This window comes from Microtus ochrogaster, chromosome 2 (genome assembly GCF_000317375.1).
Source record: "Microtus ochrogaster isolate Prairie Vole_2 chromosome 2, MicOch1.0, whole genome shotgun sequence".
NCBI lineage: Eukaryota > Metazoa > Chordata > Mammalia > Rodentia > Cricetidae > Microtus > Microtus ochrogaster.
The window spans coordinates 59,057,515-59,078,810 of NC_022010.1; the positions used below are offsets into that span (position 1 = coordinate 59,057,515).

At 41.9% G+C, this 21,296-nt stretch overlaps 1 protein-coding gene across 1 annotated transcript in view; it reads left to right on the forward strand.

Annotated features, from left to right (window-relative positions):
• Morc1 (MORC family CW-type zinc finger 1) overlaps positions 1–21,296 on the forward strand; it is a 185,884-nt gene that overhangs the window by 117,650 nt on the left and 46,938 nt on the right. The window contains exons 15-17 of the mRNA XM_026787615.1: positions 2,986–3,114; positions 5,009–5,111; positions 8,593–8,731. Coding sequence (XP_026643416.1) covers positions 2,986–3,114; positions 5,009–5,111; positions 8,593–8,731 — 371 coding nt within the window. The remainder of the gene's footprint in view (positions 1–2,985; positions 3,115–5,008; positions 5,112–8,592; positions 8,732–21,296) is intronic.

A 21,296-nucleotide genomic window follows, 5' to 3' on the forward strand; every position in this document is an offset into this window, starting at 1 on the left:
TTTTTTCTACTTCTTCTTGATTAAGGTGTTCATGTCCTCCTGTTGTGAGGTCGCTGGGTTCTGGTGGTTTCATGTTGTATTTCAGATTGTTGGGTGAATTCTTGCATTGGCGCCTGCCCATCTCTTCCTCCGAATGCTCCCCTATGGATCTTCTTTTACAGGATCAGGTCTCCTTGCCTAGTGATGTACCTTCCCTGTGATGGCACTCCCCAGTAATGGCTCTCCTGGTGCTCCAGTGATGTCTCTCCTGGTGCCAAAATCAGATCTCTGTGCTGGTTGGGTAGCTCGTAAACAAAGCACCTACCTTGCTTGCTGCAGGCAGGCTATTGAAACAAAGGAGCTCCCGCCCGCCTGTTTACCCTCATGATTTGACCCCAGCGCCCACATAGGCTGAGCTGGTGATGTTATGTGCCCAAAGAGGGAAGGGAGGCAGAATGGGGGAGCGTTCTGGATGCAAGCTGGGTGGGATAGGAAGAGAGAGGCAGTATGCAGGGAGTATAGGCCCTGCAGGAAGTCCAGGAAGTATAGAGGGGGATGCGGAACTTCTGAGTTCTGTTTCCCGGGCTGCTGCCGCGGGTCAGAAACTCACCCCAATGATGGCTCTCCTGGTGCAGAGATCGGCCACCTGTAATTCTATAGTTACAGGTGGCTTGACATCTTTTGCCTCTGTAGGTACCTCTACCAAGTACACATGGTACACAAATGTATGTGCAAACAAAAACCCATACTCATAAAAAAATAAACCTTTAATTTTTTAAAAACAAAACTTTCCTTCCCAGTCTGACTGGAGTTGGTGAGACCCTATTAGCTCAGATAAACTGTTTCAGTGGTGAACCCATCAAGGTCTTGCCCTCTTTGCTCGAATTTTCATTCCTCCCACTCTTCAAATGGACTTTGGGAGCTTAGTTCAGTGCTCTGATGAGGGTCTCTACCTCTGTTTCCATCAGTTGCTGGATGAAGGTTGTTTGGTGATAGTTAAGATAGTCATCAATCTGACTACAGGGCAAGTCAAGATTGGGCTCCCTCTCCTCTAATCCTTAGGGTCTTAGCCAGGGTCATCCTTGTGTATTCCTGGGAATTTCTCTAGAGCCAGGCTTCTGCTAACCCTATAATGTCTCCCTCAATCAAGATATTTCTTTCCTTGCTCCCATCTCTGTCTTTCCTCCATCTCAACTATCCCATTCTCTCAGGTTCTCCTCAACTCTCCCCTTCTCCCTTCCTCTTCCCTTTCTACCCTCCTTTCTCCCCCACCCTCATACTCCCAATTTTGTCAGGAAATCTTGTCTGTTTCCAATTTCCAGGTGGATCTATATATGTTTTTCTTTGGGTACACCTTCTTACCTAGCTTCTCTAGGATCACGAACTATAGGCTCAATGTTCTTTGTTTATGGCTAGTATCCACTTATAAGTGAGTACATACTATGTTCATCTCTTTGGGTCTGGGTTACCTCACCCAGTATAGTGTTTTCTAATTCCATTCATCTGCATGCAGAATTCAATATGTCATTGTTTTTTGTTTTTTTTTTCCCCACTGAGTAGTACTCTAATATGTGAATGTGCCATATTTTCTTTATCCATTCTTCTGTTGAGGGGCATCTATGTTGTTTCCAGGTTCTGGCTTTTACAAATAATGCTGCTATGGACATAGCTGAACAAATACTTTTGTAGTATGATTGAAAATCTTTTGGGTATATGCCCAAGAGTGGTATTGTTCCTCTGAATGTGGTTGACAGTTGCATGGCTGGGGCAGACTGATTTATCCCTACAGCATGTACTGACTTTTGGGGATCCTATTCTCTTAGGATGTATACCTTGCTCAGCCTAGATATAGTAGGGAGGGACTTGGGCCTTCCCGAAGCAATGTGCCTTACCTTCTCTGAGGATTGGATGGGGATGGGGTGGGAGGATGTATGGTGGGAATGGGAAGAGGAGAGGGAGTGTGAACTCGGATTGGTACTTTTTTAAAATCTAATTAAAAAAATAAAAAACAGTCTCAGAGGAAAAAATGAAAACAAAACTTTCTTCTCCATACTTTGAGAACAGTATGTCCAACCTAATATATGTTTACAAATTTTATAACTTATAAAAACATTAAAACATTATCTGGTGTTGCCTTGTATCCCCCCCGCCCTTTTTTTTTTTTTTTTTTGATTTTTCGAGACAGGGTTTCTCTGTAGCTTTTTGGTTCCTGTCCTGGAACTAGCTCTTGTAGACAAGGCTGGCCTCGAGTTGTGCTTTTAGAACCTGGTAAGACACTACATTTAGCTCTTCCTCCCTCTTCTTCAAGGTGCTTAGGGTTCTACCACAGTTTGAGAATGGAGTTTAGCAGTTCTACATAGGTGTTTATATGATTTCCAAATTTTTGCTCTTCTAATAATGCTGTAATGCTTTCACAGCTGTACAATCCCTAGATCAAAGGATAAGAACACAGAAGTGGTCTCCTGAGATGAAAACTGTTTCCAAGAAAGGAGGGAATAGAACTCAGGGTTAGGGAGGAACATAAAGCAGTCCAGGAAGAAACCAGAACCAGAGATGATATAAGGATTCAAGACAACTCCAGCTGTATGATAGGAGTAATAAATACTTCTGGCAGTCATTTTAAAAGTGCCCTTTACAGTGTAATTAGCACAGCTCTTCCTGGGAATATTTAAGAATAATACTTTAAATGTCACTGTATTTTATTGCAACAATAAAGATGTAACTTTTTATAACTGCTATTGTCTTTATTTTCATTGTTAAAAATGGTGCCTGTTTACTGCCCATGATTTGAAAATGCAAGAGCAGATAAATCAGCAAACATATTTTAATCTCTAAAGATCCGACTTGGCGATAACCAACACATCAATCTCTTATTTATGCATTGGCTCCTACACAGCTGAAACCATATCATATATATGCTTACATCTAAACTCCCTAGAGTTAATCATTTTGACTGTGTTGACTTGCAACATTTGTATTATATGTTGTCTGTTTTCTTTCCTTCAGGTAATAGAAATTTAACAGTGTTTTGGGATGAGTTGAAATACCAACACAGCAAAGACATGGACAGGTCTGTAGAGTCTCTCTTGTGCCGAAGAAGACAAGCCATGGCTATCCCATTCATCCTACAGTGTGGTGAGTGCTGAATGCCACGCTGCCAGATAGTCGTGATTTCCTAAATGTTCAAGTCCTGGTGATGAAAAGACAAGAGGATAAAACATGGTGTTTCTTTCTAAGGAGGTTTCTGTCAAGACAAGAGTTTAAAGTAAGTACAGTAGAGGAAGAGTCAGGCTAGGGAAGGGTTGGATGCAGAGTTCTTTGAACCTGCAGTGAAAAAAAAAATGAGGTGAGGAAATGGAGGAGAGATTTCACAACAGAGGTATGGGATAGTCCTTATGACAAGGCTGAGTGGAGGTAAGGCCAAGGGAAAGAGGGTCAATCTCAGAGATGCACCTTATTTGAAATATTTGTGATGGAGGACTAGAAGCAGACACTTTCCTACTGTATGTAATACTCGCCTAAGACTAACAGGGATTCTGTAATCTAATAACAGAATAAGTGGAGGATGACCAAATGATGAAAGCTAGAAGCATTTTCTTGGGTAAATGCCTTTATGAGGTCTGGAATTCTAGGCCTAGTTTTCACTTTGATAAGCAGTCGGACATTGGGAAATTCCCTGTAGAAGGATAGCAGCAGAGAGTCACGGAGCACTGGGTATGATTTCAAGCCTTGGAATGGAAGACAATGTGCTTTTTTCCCCAGCAGTTCAGCAGGGGAGACAGATGGGTGCCAGCAGAGTATCTCCCATGTCTTCTGGGAGTGGTTCAGGGGAATTGATGAGTAACTTGAAGGAAGGCAACTCCATGAAGGATGACTTGGTGCAGGACCAGAACAGAGGGGAGGTCAAACCAATGATGGTAGAGTTCCTTGTAATAGAAGACCTAGGGACAGATGTAAATGCCTGAACTAATACATGGCAGTGCAGTTTAATACAAGGAACATATAGAACATGTTTAGAAAGTATGACTGAGGTAACTGATGTCAGCCTGCCAGCTGACAATTTTAATGGCCAATAATGAATGTATCTTTGATACCTGCCAAGTACTTAAAATATAGTCTCCAGTGGTGAAGGGGTCTATGGGACGGGGGCAGTCATTGTATCACTCTGAGAATTAATCTCCTCTTGAGAAAATGAGACTGGTGCTTATAGTTACATCATAAAGTTGTGAATATATAATCTAATAAGTGTCAAGTTTGCTAAGTGATCAAGAAAGTGTTTCTCTGTGTTTATTTTCATCATCATTAATACTGGGAAGCCATTTTATCCTTAGTTCCTCTTTATATAAATGCTGGTAGAAATCTTATTATTTTACAGATGTTTTGTACTGAAACAGAAATTAAGTCATTCTCCCAAGATCCACGGGCTGTAGGAGGTGGTTCAGGTGCTCCTCAGCTCTGCAAACTGCTTCTACCTCAGAAGTGCACAAATTGTTTACCTCTGTGTCAAGAGGGAATGCAGGATTAAACTTGGCTTTAGCCTAAAGACAGCAGTGTGCCTTGGATCTTAAAGAAAGGAGGAATTGTAAGGGAAAACACACAAAGAAATCAGAGTGGATTGTGGAATAAGGGGACCCTATGGACGGAAGAAGGCAAGGTGTGAATGACTTACAGATCTTCACTTCCTTCTTAGCACTGTTGATCATGGAAAGTGGAACAGACTGAATTAGGCTGGAATATAAGAGTCAGGTCAATGGAATTCTTAGTGGAAAAGAGAATGAGATCTAGCAAGTTTCCTTTGCTTCAAAGGTACAGCATCTAACGTGGAGGGAGCTGCAGCAGTGATGGTGTCTGCACATTTCTTGACAAGCTTCTTGCATAGCTCACAGAAGCCTGGAATAGCCGTGCCAGCAGGCATGGGATGTGTGGTGAACGCGTTACTACTTTGGGCATCTCGGAACCAACTTGTTTTTGTTGCTGTTGTTTTTTAATGATGCGTTCACTTCTTTCATGTTTTTCTCCTGATGGTCAGATCTTTGTCTCAAATGGAGAGTCCTGCCTTCCCCTTCTAATTACCAGGAAGAATTCCCTGACATGTGGATTTGTGCTAATAATCCCAACAACATGGAAAACAGGTACTGTGGATGAGTTTTTGAATAATACCTTATCAGTGTAGAATTTCCAAGGTGTACCTTACAAGCCTTGCACATGTTAGCTGTAGCAAGATTTTAGCTTAGAAGCCAGTTCTCTTTAAACCCTTCTTTAGCTCCTTGCTACCTATGAGAATATTGTTTTCTTAGTGTATTTTTCTGTCTTTTAAAGGAGATCTGCTGTAACAAAACTCAGGTCCTGGGGTGTATGCAGCTCCACCCTTCCCTGGCAGGAAGCCTTGGCCTCCTGACTCTGTCTTCCCAGTCGTTCACAGGGCACACAACCTGATCTTACCAGAGTGTTCTTGAGAGGGTACTCTTAAGCCACGTGTTCTTTTTCACTATTTAAGCCATATATCGATTTCATCACTTTCTCTGCCGGAGGAAGAATTTCAGACTAAATGGGAAAAAGGGCTGATTAAATATTGATGGCTGTCAATGTTCTTACAAGCCCATTTAGACTAATAGTCTTTCCCTAGGGAAAAAGAGTTAATCTTCCTTTTTAACAGGGGCATCCTCTCCCCACCATTGCTTTCTATACAAACGTCTCTAACTCTTTAGGGCCAATGGGTAAGAGGACCGCTATTGCTAATAGTGACACTAGGGTCATAATTCTTGTTGAAGCATTTTTATCCAGCTCTGAAAACAAACCCAGAGGCTTGGGAAGCTGTTCGTCACAGTTTTCTTTACTTCCAGTTTCCCGGCAACCCTGAACTGTCATGCTCATGCCCTCTTCCCTTAGCAACTAGTGATGCCTCTCAGAGCATTGCAGAATTGTCTTGAGGACTACATTAACTTTGTCCCTTTCACTCATCCAGATAATACCACTTGCAAGGGGTGGTAAAACAAATTTAGTTGTTTTGACAGAAAACTGATGGACCTTGAAAATCTAAACTCCAGAAAGTGCTTCTATTTATAGTTTCCTGACGCCTCTGAACCTTTAAACACGCTGACACAATATTGACCATCTGTATTTCATTTCCTCTGAAACGATTATAATAAAATATGCATAAAACAGCAGCAGGAGGCTTAGCAAGCTGTAAAAGCGTCTAATTGAGAGCGGGCCCTTCCTGCATGGGGAACTGAAGATCAGTGGTGTAGATAGGATGACTCCTAGTGGAGACTAGGGCTCTGTCATGTGATCTCACTGACTCCTCTGATTCAGCTTTGATGAGTGGGCCTGCCTTCCTGAAGAATGGGGCTTGACATATGCCCAGAGATATATGCCCTGTTAAGTTTAGATAGAAGCATATAAAATAAATTCATCTAAACAAAGTGACATGGTTGTGTATGCACTCTGTGAGTGCACGAGCTGAGTCTTGAGATGAGACGTGCCATTGTCTGTACGTCCAGAGAACACAGCTGGAAGTCCAAAGCTGCTTCTTCGTTGCCCCCAAAGTCAATGCCAGTGGATGGCATTTGCATGAACAATGGTCTGTGTAAAAAAAATTGAACTTGAGACAGAAACATCATGCTTTCTCTTCTATAGGATTTGTACATTATGCCATTTTATTTTTTACAAAGGCCCCGGGAACTCATCCCATTTCTAAGAGGAGAAATCTCAGATACTCAGCAGTCTTGAATGACATGCTAGGGATTCCCACTTCAAGGTGAACCTGAAACCAAGAGTCAGACATAAAACATCCTATACATTCCAGGGAACCCAGTTTACCTACATACATTTAATAATTCAAACCATCGTACACATGGTAGCATTCAAGGCCAGCAGCCGCGACAAGGTAAAACGGAGATAGTCTTGTTGAGGCTACTGAAGTCTTGTTTGTTTTCCAGTTTGATCACAGAGGGAAATGACATTTTTGTCACAGTCGCTGAGAAATAGCTACCAGCACACTCCCATTTTATTCATGATATGCATTCATCTGTATTGAATCCAGGGATCACCAAACCCCAGCAGGACAAAACTGATGCCTGCTATTTGACTGAACCCGAAACCCCCGAATTGTGGAAAGGATGCAGAATACATAGAGGTTGTACTGCATTTTAAAATTTATGACCAAAAATCTTTGAAGGATGACAGTTGGGTGCACTTCATTGCAATAAAAGATTTAATTTTCTTTGTTCCGAATAAAAACTTCACATGGCTTTAAGGTTCTTTTCTCACAAGAAACAGAGCACTGTGCTGGTACTGCCCCACAGATGTCTTCGAGTTCATGTTGGCAGTAGCTATAGATACAGTAGCCATCCTTTGGATTTGTTTATGCAGTACCTTTCTTTGAAAATAACAATAATAGCCAATACCACATGAAGGTAGGATTAAGTGTTTTTTCACAGCTTGCTTGAATTTGATGGTAGTTCTTCACTTTCTCTCTGTTAGTAGGGGGCAAGAAAAATACATACTTGCAGTCTTAAAAACCAGAGCTGGCAGTTTCCATCTGTCTTATATTTTCTTCCCTGTTTCCAGTGATAGGAGGCACTCCCCATTGCTAGCCTCCTCCCTTTCCAAGCCCAGTACACAAAAATTTTCTGCAAGTTTGTCCCCTCCTCTTTTACTGATGGGATGCAACTCTCCCCTGCTTCTTTGTCTGAATAGCAGAAAACTTCATAACCTAGAAGAGACCCAAAAAGTTGACATCTGCATTCCATACTGCTATTGCACAGAGCCATGCCTCAAATCAGAACTGCACTCAGAGAGTTCAGCTCTTTCCTCTCTGCATCTAGTGCTGATACCAAGACAAACTAGACAATTTCACTTTTTTTTAAAAAAAATTGATGGATTCAGCTCTCTAGAACATAGTTATAGCATATTAAAAAAATTAAAGCAAAATGGCCCCAAGCTTTCCAAAATAAAGGCTTAGTTATTTTTTGTAACTATGATGAGAATTGTTCATGGCTGTAAAATACACAAAACTCGGAGCCAGGATGATTGCCAAGTACTAGGCCGTTGAGAACAGGTCATTTGGGAAAGATGTGTGCATGTGGATTGCTCTGGCTATCTAGTGACCTCTGTGCAAGCCTCTATGACCCCAGAGCTGTCCCTGAACACTGCATGGCATGATGGTCACTGTCTCTGAGTGATTCCAAACAAGATCCATGTGTCTCAGACACAGAATTGTTTGTTATCTTTTGGACGGACACAGGATTTTGAAACCAAATTTGGGGCCCAGGGTGAGGAAATGTTTGTTAGTATTGAGATGATTGAAACATTTTTTTAATAAAAAATACTTGTTTTATATAATTTAGGATAAGTGGACATCAGCAAAATAATTTGTATTCTCCCATCCTCATAAACACATGTGCCCCCCCTTTTTCCGTAGCTCTTTCCCGTGCCAACTGGAAATTTAAGATGACAGATTGGCCCCCCAAAGTCATATAACCCTGCTTTATATTTGAATTGTGTGTGTATAAGAGAAAATATAACACTTTTGCGAAGTAAATCATCCTTTACAGTCAGCTTATACCTTACCCTTTCTTCTGATGCTAATCTGTTTTTTTGTTGATTGTGAAGCTGTAATCAGCCAGAGCACCTGCCTTCTATCCCACTGGGCACCATGAGCAGAAGACCACCATCAAAAGACGAGAAAGAGAAACAACTGCAAGAGTCGGTGCAGAGGTACCAGAACAGGCTAGCGGAAGCACCGCCCCAGGTGAGCTGTTACCCTTCCAAATTTAGCAATTGCTCCTGATCTGCTGATATCTTACATACAAATCAACCCATATGGTTTCTCAGATAAAATGTACATGGCTTTTTTGTATTTCTCTTTTGCTACTTTTGCATCTGAGAATTATTTTGAAGGCAAACATGGAGTAAGGGGGGTTCTATAAAAATATCTGCAAATGTACTAAGGCATGTGGGGAATAATGTATTCAGGTATTCATTTCTGCTTTACAGTTCTGCGCTTGTTTAAGATCAGGTGTTCAAGACAGGGAGCCACATGTGCACAACTTCGAAAATTAGGCTACACTCCTTCCGTGCCCCCTGCATCACCAGGCTTCTTTGCTGGGGGTGGACATTTTAGGTAAAGAGTGTTTTTTTTTAGACAACTCTGGCCTATTAACACAGAATATCAAAGGCATTTTTTTTATTGTTAAGAGAACTCAGTAAGAATAAGCATTACCATGGATAAATAGGTAATTATAAGAATTTCAGTGAAAGAACTGTGACATACAGAAAAATCCCATGACCTTTATTTTTATTAGCGTACATCAACTGTCCAAAGTAAGGGGATCTTCATGACATTTCTGTAATCCATGTGATGTATTTCGATCATTTCCCTCCTCTCTCCACTCTTAGATTTCTCTCCTTCTCTGTCACTCCTCTCTCCATCTCTCCTCTCATTTATTTTTGTCTTCATTTTTCACATTGTTTGCTTGCTTCGGTGTGAGTGTAAGTGTGTCTCTGTGTGTGAGCACACATGCGTGTGTGCACACTCAAGTACATGTGGAGGTCAGAGGACAAGCTTGGGTGTTGCTTGTCGGTTGTCACTTTCTGTCTTGTTTGAGGCAGGGTCTTTCTGTCTTTCAAAGCCACGTTTGCCAGGCGGGCTGCCTGAGAACCTCTGGACATCTCCCATTCTCACTTCCCATCTCACACAGGAGCATGAGGATTACAGACGTGTGACACTGCACCGTGAGTCTTCACACTCATGTAGCATGTGCACGACCCACTGAGTCATCCCCAACCCTATTTTCTTAACTAAGAGTGATATCTCTGCTTGTAGACTCAGCCACCCAAATTTAGCATTTTAAGCTTTATGTAGTTAGTTTTCTTCAGCAGCATTTGAGAAGGTCCACAGTAAATATTCAGAATTATTGATTCATCTGTGGATGCCAGAAAACAACAACAACAACAACAATAAAAAGAAAAGACTCATTAGAATGGAAAATCCAGTGATGGGGTGGGATTCAATCCAACATACGTCAGTTTTGGTTTCTTATAACCAAATGTTTAATTTTCTCTTCCTACCTTCCCACTTTGCTAGAGATCTACAGTGCGGGTAGGACCCCAGCTGAGGTGCTAACACGACTGGCCTCCCCCTTTAGTTTGGCATCTTGACAGTTTGGGAATGATAGTGAGGATTACTTGGGCAACACATCCTGAAGCATTGCCTGCTGATCAAGCACATCTCACTGATCTATTTCGTTTATAAAGCCTCTAGTCTTGGGTGTGATAAAAGAAGCCAGAAGTAAAGCTATCAGAGTCTGTGGTTATTTTAACTAAGAGGAAATAGATAAATTCTGATGTTTCTGTTCTGAAATACCTCTTCTTTTTAAAGTCATTTCTCAGTTTCTCTCACTTCTTGAAGCTTTGGAAAGACACCAATACATTGGAGTTGATTTTATCTTTTGGCCATCTCTGAATATATTATTTTCCTTCCTTAGAGGTCACTATTGACAATTGGATATTGATAGTGCCATTCACAAGTCTTAATTAGCTTACTGTTTGTTTAAAGTCAGATTTTGTTATTTATCATTGAGATGGAGATTTTAACAGAAGCTGATGAAGTCAACAGATGGGAAATATCCATTCTGCTTATTCTCTCTTTCTTGATAGTTTGTTTCCCCTCCCCACACACACAAATTAAATCAGGATTTTAGATTCAGTTTGTTTCAATTCTAAGAGCAATTTAGCATCACTTGTGGAATCTTGTTCAAAGACTATAAGAATCTTCACTGTCTTTTTCCTTTACTGAAAGGACAGTTTCTACAAAAATCTGCATGGGAAAACAGTCCTAGAATCATATTATACTTTCAAGGATTCAGTGCTAGTCAATTACCCAGTTACAGACAGCTGGTTAGTTTCTAATTGTCATTGACTTTTGAATGTTTGCTTTTGGGGATGTCCAAGGTTAGACCATGTAGAAAGTTCATAGTAACTGGAATATGAGAATGTAAGGTTCTTGAAGGCAGGGAAAGTCTCAACTATGCCTACCATGACTCAATATTACCTAAGTCAGTGCCTGGTGGATGCTGAGCACTCAACAAGTCATGGTTGCAACAGTAAATAAACCGTGTCTCCAGTTACCAAACTGTCTCTTTAATTACCAAATCTAATGAGGATTTTCAAATTGCCAACCACAATAAGACATCCATCACTAATTCAGCAATGCCTGATCACACCTGGAATGGTGTGGAAGTTTATTCTGAGAAAGCCTCAAGGGACATTTTAGAATAAGTACCTGTCATAAGGGAAGTGGCCTTGAACTTCTATCCTGAAGTCTACTTAGAGTAAATTGAAGGACATCAGAGCATTTGAGGCAAGAATGGCATAAAGGAAGACTTGGCAATGAGCCTTGCTCTGATTCCTCATGGGGAAGCTCAGATAACTGTGAAAAGCAAACTCAGTTTTTGTGTGATGTAGCTATGTTTTCAGAATATCAAAATTCTTTGCAAAACATGGGAATCACTGAATAGAAGAATTTTGAAAGACCACCTCAATTCTCCTTTTTTAAATTAATCCGTGAAAGTAACATGGATTCAATAACTCTCCTTTGGTGATGTCTACCTAGGGTCAGAAGGAAGACTGAAAGCCATGCAGCAAACAGTATGAAGTTGCATTCTTGATTGCCCTTAGGACAATGGTTCTCAATCCCTAGGACATGGCTTTTTGGGGGTTGAATATCAGATATCCTGCATATCAGATATTTACGATTCATAACAGTAGAAAATCATAGTTATGAAGTAGCAACAAAAATAATTTTGTCGCTGGAGGTCACCATAACATGAGGAACTGTATTAAAGGGTCACAGTGTCAGGAAGGTTGGGAGCCACTGCCTTAAAATAACTCTTTCACATACAAGGGTCCATAGACATTGGGATGGGGAGGTCAGAGAAGCAGCATGGGCTCCACTCAGTATCAAGATAAGCTACATTCGGGTGAAGGCTGAATACTGCCAAAAAAATCAAAAATAGGCTAATTTACTATCATGATTCAGCATGTTTCATATCTAGTACTCATTTGTCTGTCTTCTTACATCAGGCTGTCATAAAGTATAAACCATGTAATTATGCTTACCCACCTCGTTGTTCCTCCACGAGCCTCTCATTAGCAGTGGTCTGTTGGAAGGAGGCCGCTTGTTGGTTCCTGGGGCTCAGCCAGAAATAATCACACAGAAACTATATTATTTAAACCACTCCTTGGCCCATTATCTCTACTTCTTTTTTGTTTTTTGTTTTGTTTTTTTTTTCAGTGAATACTGAGTCAGCCTGCATTTATTTATCATATGCTTTATATATCCCAATCCAAAAGGGGGGAGGCAAAAGACTTCCTTACCACGATACAAAGAACAAACAAAGCAATTACCTTTTCTATACCTAAAACACCAAGTGACCATATCCTGAGTTAAGTCTTCTGTTGTTTAGGCAGGATATGCAGTGACCTCACCATAGTCCAAGTTCCTGTAATAACCTTGAATGAGCAAGAATAGGCCTGTACTCCCTGAGCTCTAGTCAAGATGTGGAACAGATGATCCACATCCATGGGCTCTGACATATTCCTCCTTTATAAATTTATTTATTAAAGCCTAAGATTCTGTTACATGACAGATGACTGTGCCTGGCTTAGGTTGTTCTCTTCCACCTTCCAGACTTATGTATCATCAGTACATACATTCCATCATGCACATCCTGTCTTAGATTTCCTGGAGGGAAAAAGATCTTACCCATCATTGACTACCATAATCTCTTTATAAAGGCTTAAGGGACGGTATGTTGCTAGATGTTGTACACCCCTGAGCCAACTTTCCATCGAGAGTGTTCACAAATAACTAGATAATCATAGGAAAGCAGATAATGCCTTACAATACACATGCCCCTATAGCCACAATATCTCCTTAAAAAGGAGTAGAGGATGGCTAAGATGGGATGCCCTATTTAAATAGGTCCAGGATAGCTTTGATAGTTTTTAGCTGCATCAAAATCCAAATTTGTCTTATTAAACATAACAAATCTAAGGACTCATTAGCTCCAGGTCAAATTTTTTTCATCAATACTTGAATATCTTTATTAGCTACTTGGTTCTTAGCTTTTTATTTATTTATTTATTAAATATTTCTGCCTCCTCCCCTCTACCACCTCCATCCCTCCCCCTCTCCCAATCAAGTCCCCCTCCCTCATCAGCTTGAAGAGCAGTCCGGGTTCTCTGCCTTGTGGGAAGTTCAAGGACCTCCCACCTGCTTCCAGGTCTAGTAAGGTGAGCATCCAAACTGCCTAGGCTCCTATAAAGCCAGTATGTGCAGTAGGATCAAAACCCTGTGTCATTGTTCTTGACTTCTCAGCAGTCCTCATTGTCTGCTATGTTCAGTGAGTCCGGTTTTATCCTATGCTTTTTCAGACCCAGTCCAGCTGACCTTGTTGAGTTCCCGATAGATCATCCCCAATGTCTCAGTATTTGGGTGCACACCTCGCGGTCCTGAGTTCCTTGCTCATGCTCTCTCTCCTTCTGCTTTTGATTTGGACCTTGGGATTTCAGTCCAGTGTTCCAATTTGGGTCTCTGTCTCTGTCTGCTTTCATTGCCCGAATAAAGTTAATCTCCAGGAGGATGACTATATGTTTTATGTTTGCGTTCACCTTCTTATTTAGCTTCTCTAGGATCACTAATTATAGGCTCAATGTCCTTTATTTATGGCTAGAAACCAAATATGAGTGAGTACATCCCATGTTCCTCTTTTTGGGTCTGGCTTACCTCACTCAGGATAGTGTTTTCTATTTCCGTCCATTTGCATGCAAAATTCAAGAAGTCATTGTTTTTTACTGCTGAGTAGTACTCTAATATGTATATATTCCATACTTTCTTCATCCATTCTTCCGTTGAGGGGCATCTAGGTTGTTTCCAGGTTCTGGCTACTACAACCAATGCTGCTATGAACATAGTTGAGTATATACTTTTTTGTATGATAGGGCCTCTCTTGGGTATATTCCCAAGAGTGGTATTGCTGGGTCCAGGGGTAGGTTGATCCTGAATTTCCTGAGAAACCGGCACACTGCTTTCCAAAGTGATTGTACAAGTTTGCATTCCCACCAGCAATGGATGTATCTCTACTTCTTATTGGCTAGCTCTTACATATTAATTTAACCCATTTCCATTAATATGTGTATTGCCACATGGCAATGGCTTACCCGGTAAAGTTTCGGCATCTTTCTCTGGTGGGGCTACATGTCTTCTCTCTGACTCTGCCTCCTTTCTCCCAGCATTCAGTTTAGTTTTCCCCATCTAGCTCTGTTCTTCTATAGCTCTGCTATAGGCCCAAAGCAGTTCCTTTATTAACCTTTATACAGAGGGGAATCCCACATCAGAGATCAATTACATACTAATCCCAGTTCCCCCTCCTTCCTCTCCTCCCACTCCCTCCTACCCCCAACTATTCCTCAGAGAGGGTAAACCTTCCCTGGGTTCTGTTCTGTCACCTCGTTGAGGCAGGACCAAGCTCCCTGCCCATGTGCCTAGGCTGAGCAAGGTATCTCTCCATAAAGAATGGGCTCCACAAAGTCAGTTCATGCATTAGAGTTAGATCCTTGTCACACTGCGAGTGGCCACATATACTGCCTAAGCCACACCATTGTCATTTATATTAGGGAGCCTTGTTTGGTTTTATGCAGGTTCCCCAGTAGCTAATCCAGAGTCAGTGATCTCCCACTAGCTTGGGCCAGCTGATTCTGTGCATTTTCCCTTCATGGTCTTGATCTGTTTGTTCATATTATTGCTCCCTTAACTCTGGGAGCTCGGCCCAGTGGTTGGTTGTGGATCTCTGCACCTGCTTCTAGCTGTTTCTGACAGAGGGTTCTAACTTCTCTGGGGTTGTGGACTACAGCCTCATTATCATTTGCACGCACTTAGCTCTTCATCTCTGTATTCTAGCGTCAACAGTAGCTGACAGTTTGATGTGGAAAATGAAGAAGGTAACTAGGTATCTTGGTTAATTCTCTGTTGCTATGATACCATGACCAAAAGCAATTTAAGGAAGAAAAGTATATTTGGTGCACAGTTCATGGACACCATCCATTATCTCAGGGGATTCAAGGCTCCCCACAGTCCCTTGATCTCTGCATCATGTCCAGTTGTGGTTTCCTGTGGTGGTCTCCATTTGCTGGAAGGAGAGGCTTCTGATGAGGGCTGGTTGAAACACTTGTCTATGGGCATATTAGACCAAGATTTAGAATGTAGTAAGGACGTTGGTCTGGCAAGTTTCTTTGCTAAGGTTCATGACCTCACTAGCCAAGATATGATGACTCCTTGTCTAGTATCACGAATGATTTTCTTCTTCTGCAGAATGGATCTTGAATACAGTTAGACAGCTGTGGGCTACCACCATGTGTGTACCTCTTTTTGCACATTTAGGGATATCCTGCCATGCTGGTCATTGTTGTGGCTCATGGGTGTTGCATCAAGGTAGGACTAGTCATTGCCAGTCCTTGACAGCTGGTAAAGTATCTTCTAGTTAGAAGACAGATGACAAGAAAGAGGCTTTCAGGTTAGACCCAACCGGAATCATCCAAACTAGAGGCTCACTTTATTAAAGTAATTAATTCATTGCTGGAAGATTTTCTCGTAGAGGCGATTGTGGATCCTGCTGAGTTGACAGTCAATGCTAAGCACCGCACTAGATCCAAGGTCATGCTGGTCTCCAGTTCTGTAGTTCTAGGCTTTATATCACCTACGACTGAGAGAGTAGTGTTCATACTTCTCCTCCTCTCCAAGCGCAGCAGCTATGGCTTCTCTCCCACCTTGTACACACCCTACTCGTGTGTAGTACACACCCTACCTGCGTGTAGAGTGACTGTCTCTTACCTCTAGCAGCACCCACACAGGCCACCCATGTTGTGAGAGTACCCAAAGTCAGTCAGAATCCTTGGGCATCCTAACGTCATGCCCTGTCTCCCAGTGTGAAAGGCATAGCTCATACCTACACTGCAGCCCCACGTGGTTGCACACACTTCCCACAACATTCCAGCTACTGGGACCCATTATAACAGGAAGAGAGTGAAGTTCAAGTCAAATAATCGATCGAGTCAGGAACCTTTAAATGGTGACATTGGGATTTTCATATATATATATATATATTTGCACCAATTTTGCTCACAGGGGTAAAAACAAAGCTGCAGAAGAAAAGGATGCCCAAACATTTACAGGGCAACAGAGTAGTATGTTGCAAATTATATTTGGTAAAAGAAACTCCTAAGTTCAGTAAAGCTGAAAAGAAAGGTCAGCTCGTGCTCTGTCACCCTTAGTGGTACATTTTTATGGAATAAAGAGATCATGTAATTGATAACCAGTGTCAACCAGCCAAAACCCTGGTTATAAATTGTGTGGCCGGAGCAAACTTCTGAAATCTTTGTTCTGAACAGATGAAAGAGGAATTTGTGCCCAGCTTCAGTGTAGGCTTCATTCTCCCTTTACCTGCTTTCTATACTGAGTGTCAAGCGCCACCTGCTGGCCAAGAGAAGCATTTTATTAGTTACACGTCACTTGATTGCTTGACTGCTGCTTGAAAACTGAATAATTGTTTTTCTATTTTCTAATATACCAAGGTAATAATTTTAATACCATTGACAAATGAAATCAAATTCTGTGCAATTTAGGAGTTTCTAAGCTTCTAGTTTTCACCTCCCTTAGTTTGAACTTGCACCTGAAATGTCTATATTCCCTCCAAGGATGACTCCGCCCACAGAATTTAGTTTTAGTTACATTTGATTCAGGCTTTTGGGGGGACTGAATTAAAATACCCCCAGCCATTAAAAGATGAATCATAGTTTCATGCTCTAAACCAACCTACTGTATGTTTAGCTTTTACTTTCAAACATTATCATTTATTTTCATTGGATGGGTGTGTGGGGTTTGCCTGCATGGTTGTGTGCATAACTTGCACTTGGTACTCATGGAGATCAGAAGAGGACATTGGATGTTCTGGAACTGGAACGCAGATGGTCGTGAGCTGCCATGTGGATGCTGGGAATTTGCGTGTTTGTGCAGTGCTGTTCTGCTGCTTATGTATCCTCTAGGCTTTGTGACGAATAGGAATTTGTTAGCCACAGCCAAGGCTTCCCGTAGTCTGCACCTCCCTTTGTGACATCGTTTTCCCCACTCTACCTGATTCTGCCCTGCATTTTCCACAGGCTCGTCATGTCCACAGTGCACTGAGAACCCTGGCTCCTGCTCTTTTCCTCTGCAGTGGCCTTTTTCCTTTCTCTAGTCCTGTGTGGTCTCAGACTAATGCCCAACCCTGTGCAAAATCGCTGCCCACTACTGCCCTGTAAAAGAACCTTTCTCTCCTTCTGGTCTCTGTCCACAGCATGTCTTTCTTATGGCACACTTTCACCTTCTCCCTGCCATTGCAGACACTTAGCAGATCCATTTCCTTCATTGGGCTATGGGCTTTTTCAAAAGAAAAAGCTCATCTTGTTTACTCTTGCCCACATACCCAGCCACACCAAGGATCTGATCTTTTGAGTGATAGGTATCTACTAAATGATGTGGAGGACAGAATGAATAACTTGATGTTTTCATTTGGTAAGGCTGAGTCACCTTACATGGATGAAACTCTCCAACTTCTGCATCCTCTATTACCGGAGACCAAATTTGACTTGCCCTTGGTCAAAGTGGAATGATGTATACTGAAGTAAAGAGTTCACATCTGGATTCCATTTGTCATGTTTATAGCCTTCCCACTAAATAGACTGTCCTGATGGAATTCCATGCCTCCTGAAAAGGAAAGGCATCAATATCTTTCTATTCTTTCACAGAGCTTGTATGGACACTGACAAAAAAAATGGCCTTAAATAATCTGGCAGTTCCCGTGTTGGTCGTTGTCGCTGTAAATGTTGAGCAAAGGCGGCTGGATGAAGTTTTAGCTGTGTTTTTGAAGTTAGAATGAAATATCTGCAGAGAACTTTGTAATGGAGACCGTGAACACATTTTCCCATCAAGAATTTAATCTTCTGTAATGTGCCATTATTGTGTGGGATGCTGATTTCAAATCGGTGTTGCTACATTGACAGATGCCTAAGAAAGTATATTGATTTATCATGAGTACTTTCCATTCCCCTTGCATAAATATCTATCAATTTATAGTACCCAAAGACCCTTGTCTTGCAAGAGGCTATTATACTCCTTGTAGATGAAATATTTTCCTTTCTTACTCTGGCTACAAAGAAAGATCTCATTTCCCTATGGTGTCGCATGACTTTCTAAGACAGAAAATGAATGATGCCTTCACTTTTGTGGCCCTGAGTTCTTGCATAATAACAAGAGGTTAGAAGAACTGCTTATGACGAGCTCGTCCAGAAGCCCCCTGAAGGCGGGTACAGTGGGCTCTCTCTGTCTTGGAGCACTTCTCACTACCATACCTGGCTCACTGTTGTGCACGCAGATTGCCATGGGACGGAGGTCCTCTCTCTCCAATTTGAATTGACCCTCCAAATTGTCTTAAGACGCAGGTGTTAAACCTTCTGCCAGAACAGTAGTTTGAGTTTGCTAAAGAAACCCAGAGAGGATCAGTGGCTGGAGAGAAGGTAGCAGCCTTGTGTGATGGCATGCGTTCACAAAACCCAGGATATGCCCAACTTCCGGATTCATAAACTACCCAACTATTTCCCAGGAGGTTGGGACTGAGGCAAGTTACCTATTGTCATATGCTGCAGGGCTTTCCAGATGTGATCAAATAGTGATACTGAAGACCAAGATGACTTTAACTCCAGAGGGGATTATGTCCCTTTCTAGAGGACAGACATAGCTGTGACAGTTGCATGCAGACATGCTGTGTTCCATTCCTCTTCTTGTGTGCCTGCCATTTCTATCCACCTCAATAAGGATGAGAGAAGAGGTTCAGGTGTGTGGCCAGAAATAATTTAATGGGAGACAATACTGAATTAGATTCTAATGCTTACATATGTACCTGTTTGATCTCTGCCCTACAAACCCTCCTTAAGCACCTGAACCATATGTATCATGAGTTCTCAATTAATATACAGGGTAATCAAGGACTGTCAGCAGCTCCCTGGCATCCTGGTTGTACTTGCGAGCCTGTTCCCTGGCTGAGCTAGGTAAGATGCAGGTATTTGGCCTCCTTCCAAAGCAGGCTCCTTCTTGCTCCTCTGTAAGGGAAGGCCAGGCCTCAGAGCCTACAACTCTGTGCAGAGTGACTCTGTGTCATTCCTGGGGAGCTGGGATCCTGTTTTTCATCTTGTTTGCCTTTAATCTACCTTCTAATACAGAGCCTGATTTTACATCTTGAATTCAGTTCAAGGATCTGAATTTTATTACTGTTTCGACTTTGAACTTGTTTTTACATGTAGTACCACTGGCTTGTTAATCCTTGTTGAAACTTTGACGCCTGTGTTTTCTTGATCTATAGTCTATCCTAAGGGTCTGTAGGCTCAGAACAACTCAGACTGGATCTGTCTCTAGTTCTGTATCTGGGACTTTGCCAGAGGGGGCATTGAACCCTTTAGCCCATCTTCCCTGACCAGTTCCAACCTCTTACACAGGATGTGGAGAGGAGCTGCTCCCACCTCAGGGCCTAGCAGTGCAGGGATGGAGTGACCTCACATACATAGGAGTAACTGGGAAACGCAGGGCTAATAGTGATTTTTATTTGAGGACTTTGTCGGTTCTAGGCAGATTTTGAAGACAAGCTGATCACTTGGGATTTTTGAGTGTCTTTTTTCAGTTACTAATTTTTTTTACATACATTATTATTTTCTCCTTCCCCCCAACTCCTTCCAGCTCCCTATCCACCCAACTTCCTGTTCTTTCTCTATCTCTAAAAAGAAAAAAAAAGAAAAACAAACATCAAAACAAACAACAACTACAAGACAAAAGCAACAGCAACAAAAACTGTACTAAAACAAACCAAGAGCACGAAGCAAATACGGAGTCTGTTTTGTGTTTGCTAACTACAGGCACAGGGCCTGTCCTGGAGTGCATAGCTAATACACCTAGTGACACTCCAATGGAGAAAATTAACTCCTAATGACACAGTGCTATACCCGTGGATCAGTGCCTTGTTCATCCCTTATCAGAGAAGCTTCTTCTTGCAGTAGATGGCAATTAACACAGAACGACCCACAACTGGAAAATGTACAGAGAGACTTTAGAGCACTCAGCCCTAAATGGGATGTCTTCATCAAACCCGTCCACTCAAGGCTCAGTGATTTGGAAGAGGAGGCAGGAGGCAGAGATTGGAAGAGCCAGAGGTGGCAGATGACTCCAAAGAAACAATGTCATCTAGACACACTAGGGCTGATCTCCACATGAGCTCACAGAGGCTGTGACAGCACACAAGCGGGACCTGATTAGCAGCTTTTTAAGTAGGAAAAGGAAGCAGCAAGCAGTGGTGAGAATTTTGGTCTGTTTGGAATGCAAGCAAAGCTCTCTGAGGGAAGCTAAGACCTTAAGGAGAGGAGACAGAAATTAGAAATATATATGAGAAAAATATTCAATTATCTTTTTGCTACAAAGATGTCCTTTCAAATTCAAACACACTCTCCAGAGATCCCACAGCTTCGACAGAGAAGTTTCTTCAGATGCTCACTAATGATCAGTCGCAAATGGGATTTCATGGTATGCTGCTTTCTTCCAGATCTCAAGTTTAGTACATTTAGTCAGAAGTTGCTATAGAAACATGAACATGTTTTTCTCTACAGTGCCATGCACCATCAACACACACACATACACACGCATACACATGCACTCATGCACACACATACACATGCACACACATATACACATGCACACTCATACACACATGCACATGCACAATACACATGCACACACACACACACACACACACACACATGCACACACACACAGGAGGGAATGTACACTAGGTCCACAAAACAAAAGTCTCTCCCATCGGAGTCTTGCAAACTCCATTTCAGGCTGTGTCCATCACAAATGTTCACCCCTTTCTCTCTGCCTGGGAGGGTTCCTCTGTTTTCTGCTTCCACAGATAACCCAGCTGAGCCAGGTCTTCCTGATTCCATTGTGGGTTACAAGACTCTGAACTTGTAAGAGAAATGCAATCATCTTGCTGGTAGAGCCTATAACAAAGATGTAAAAAATAAATACCTTTATTTGTAAGATTTCTATCACTGTTCTTTTTTTGAAGTCTGAAAAAATGATGAGCATCAAAAGATGCTGTCATTAGGAAACGGCTATTCATTAGGTACCAGAGGCGGAATTGGAAGTGGATTAGCTGTGCTGACAGAGTTCAGTT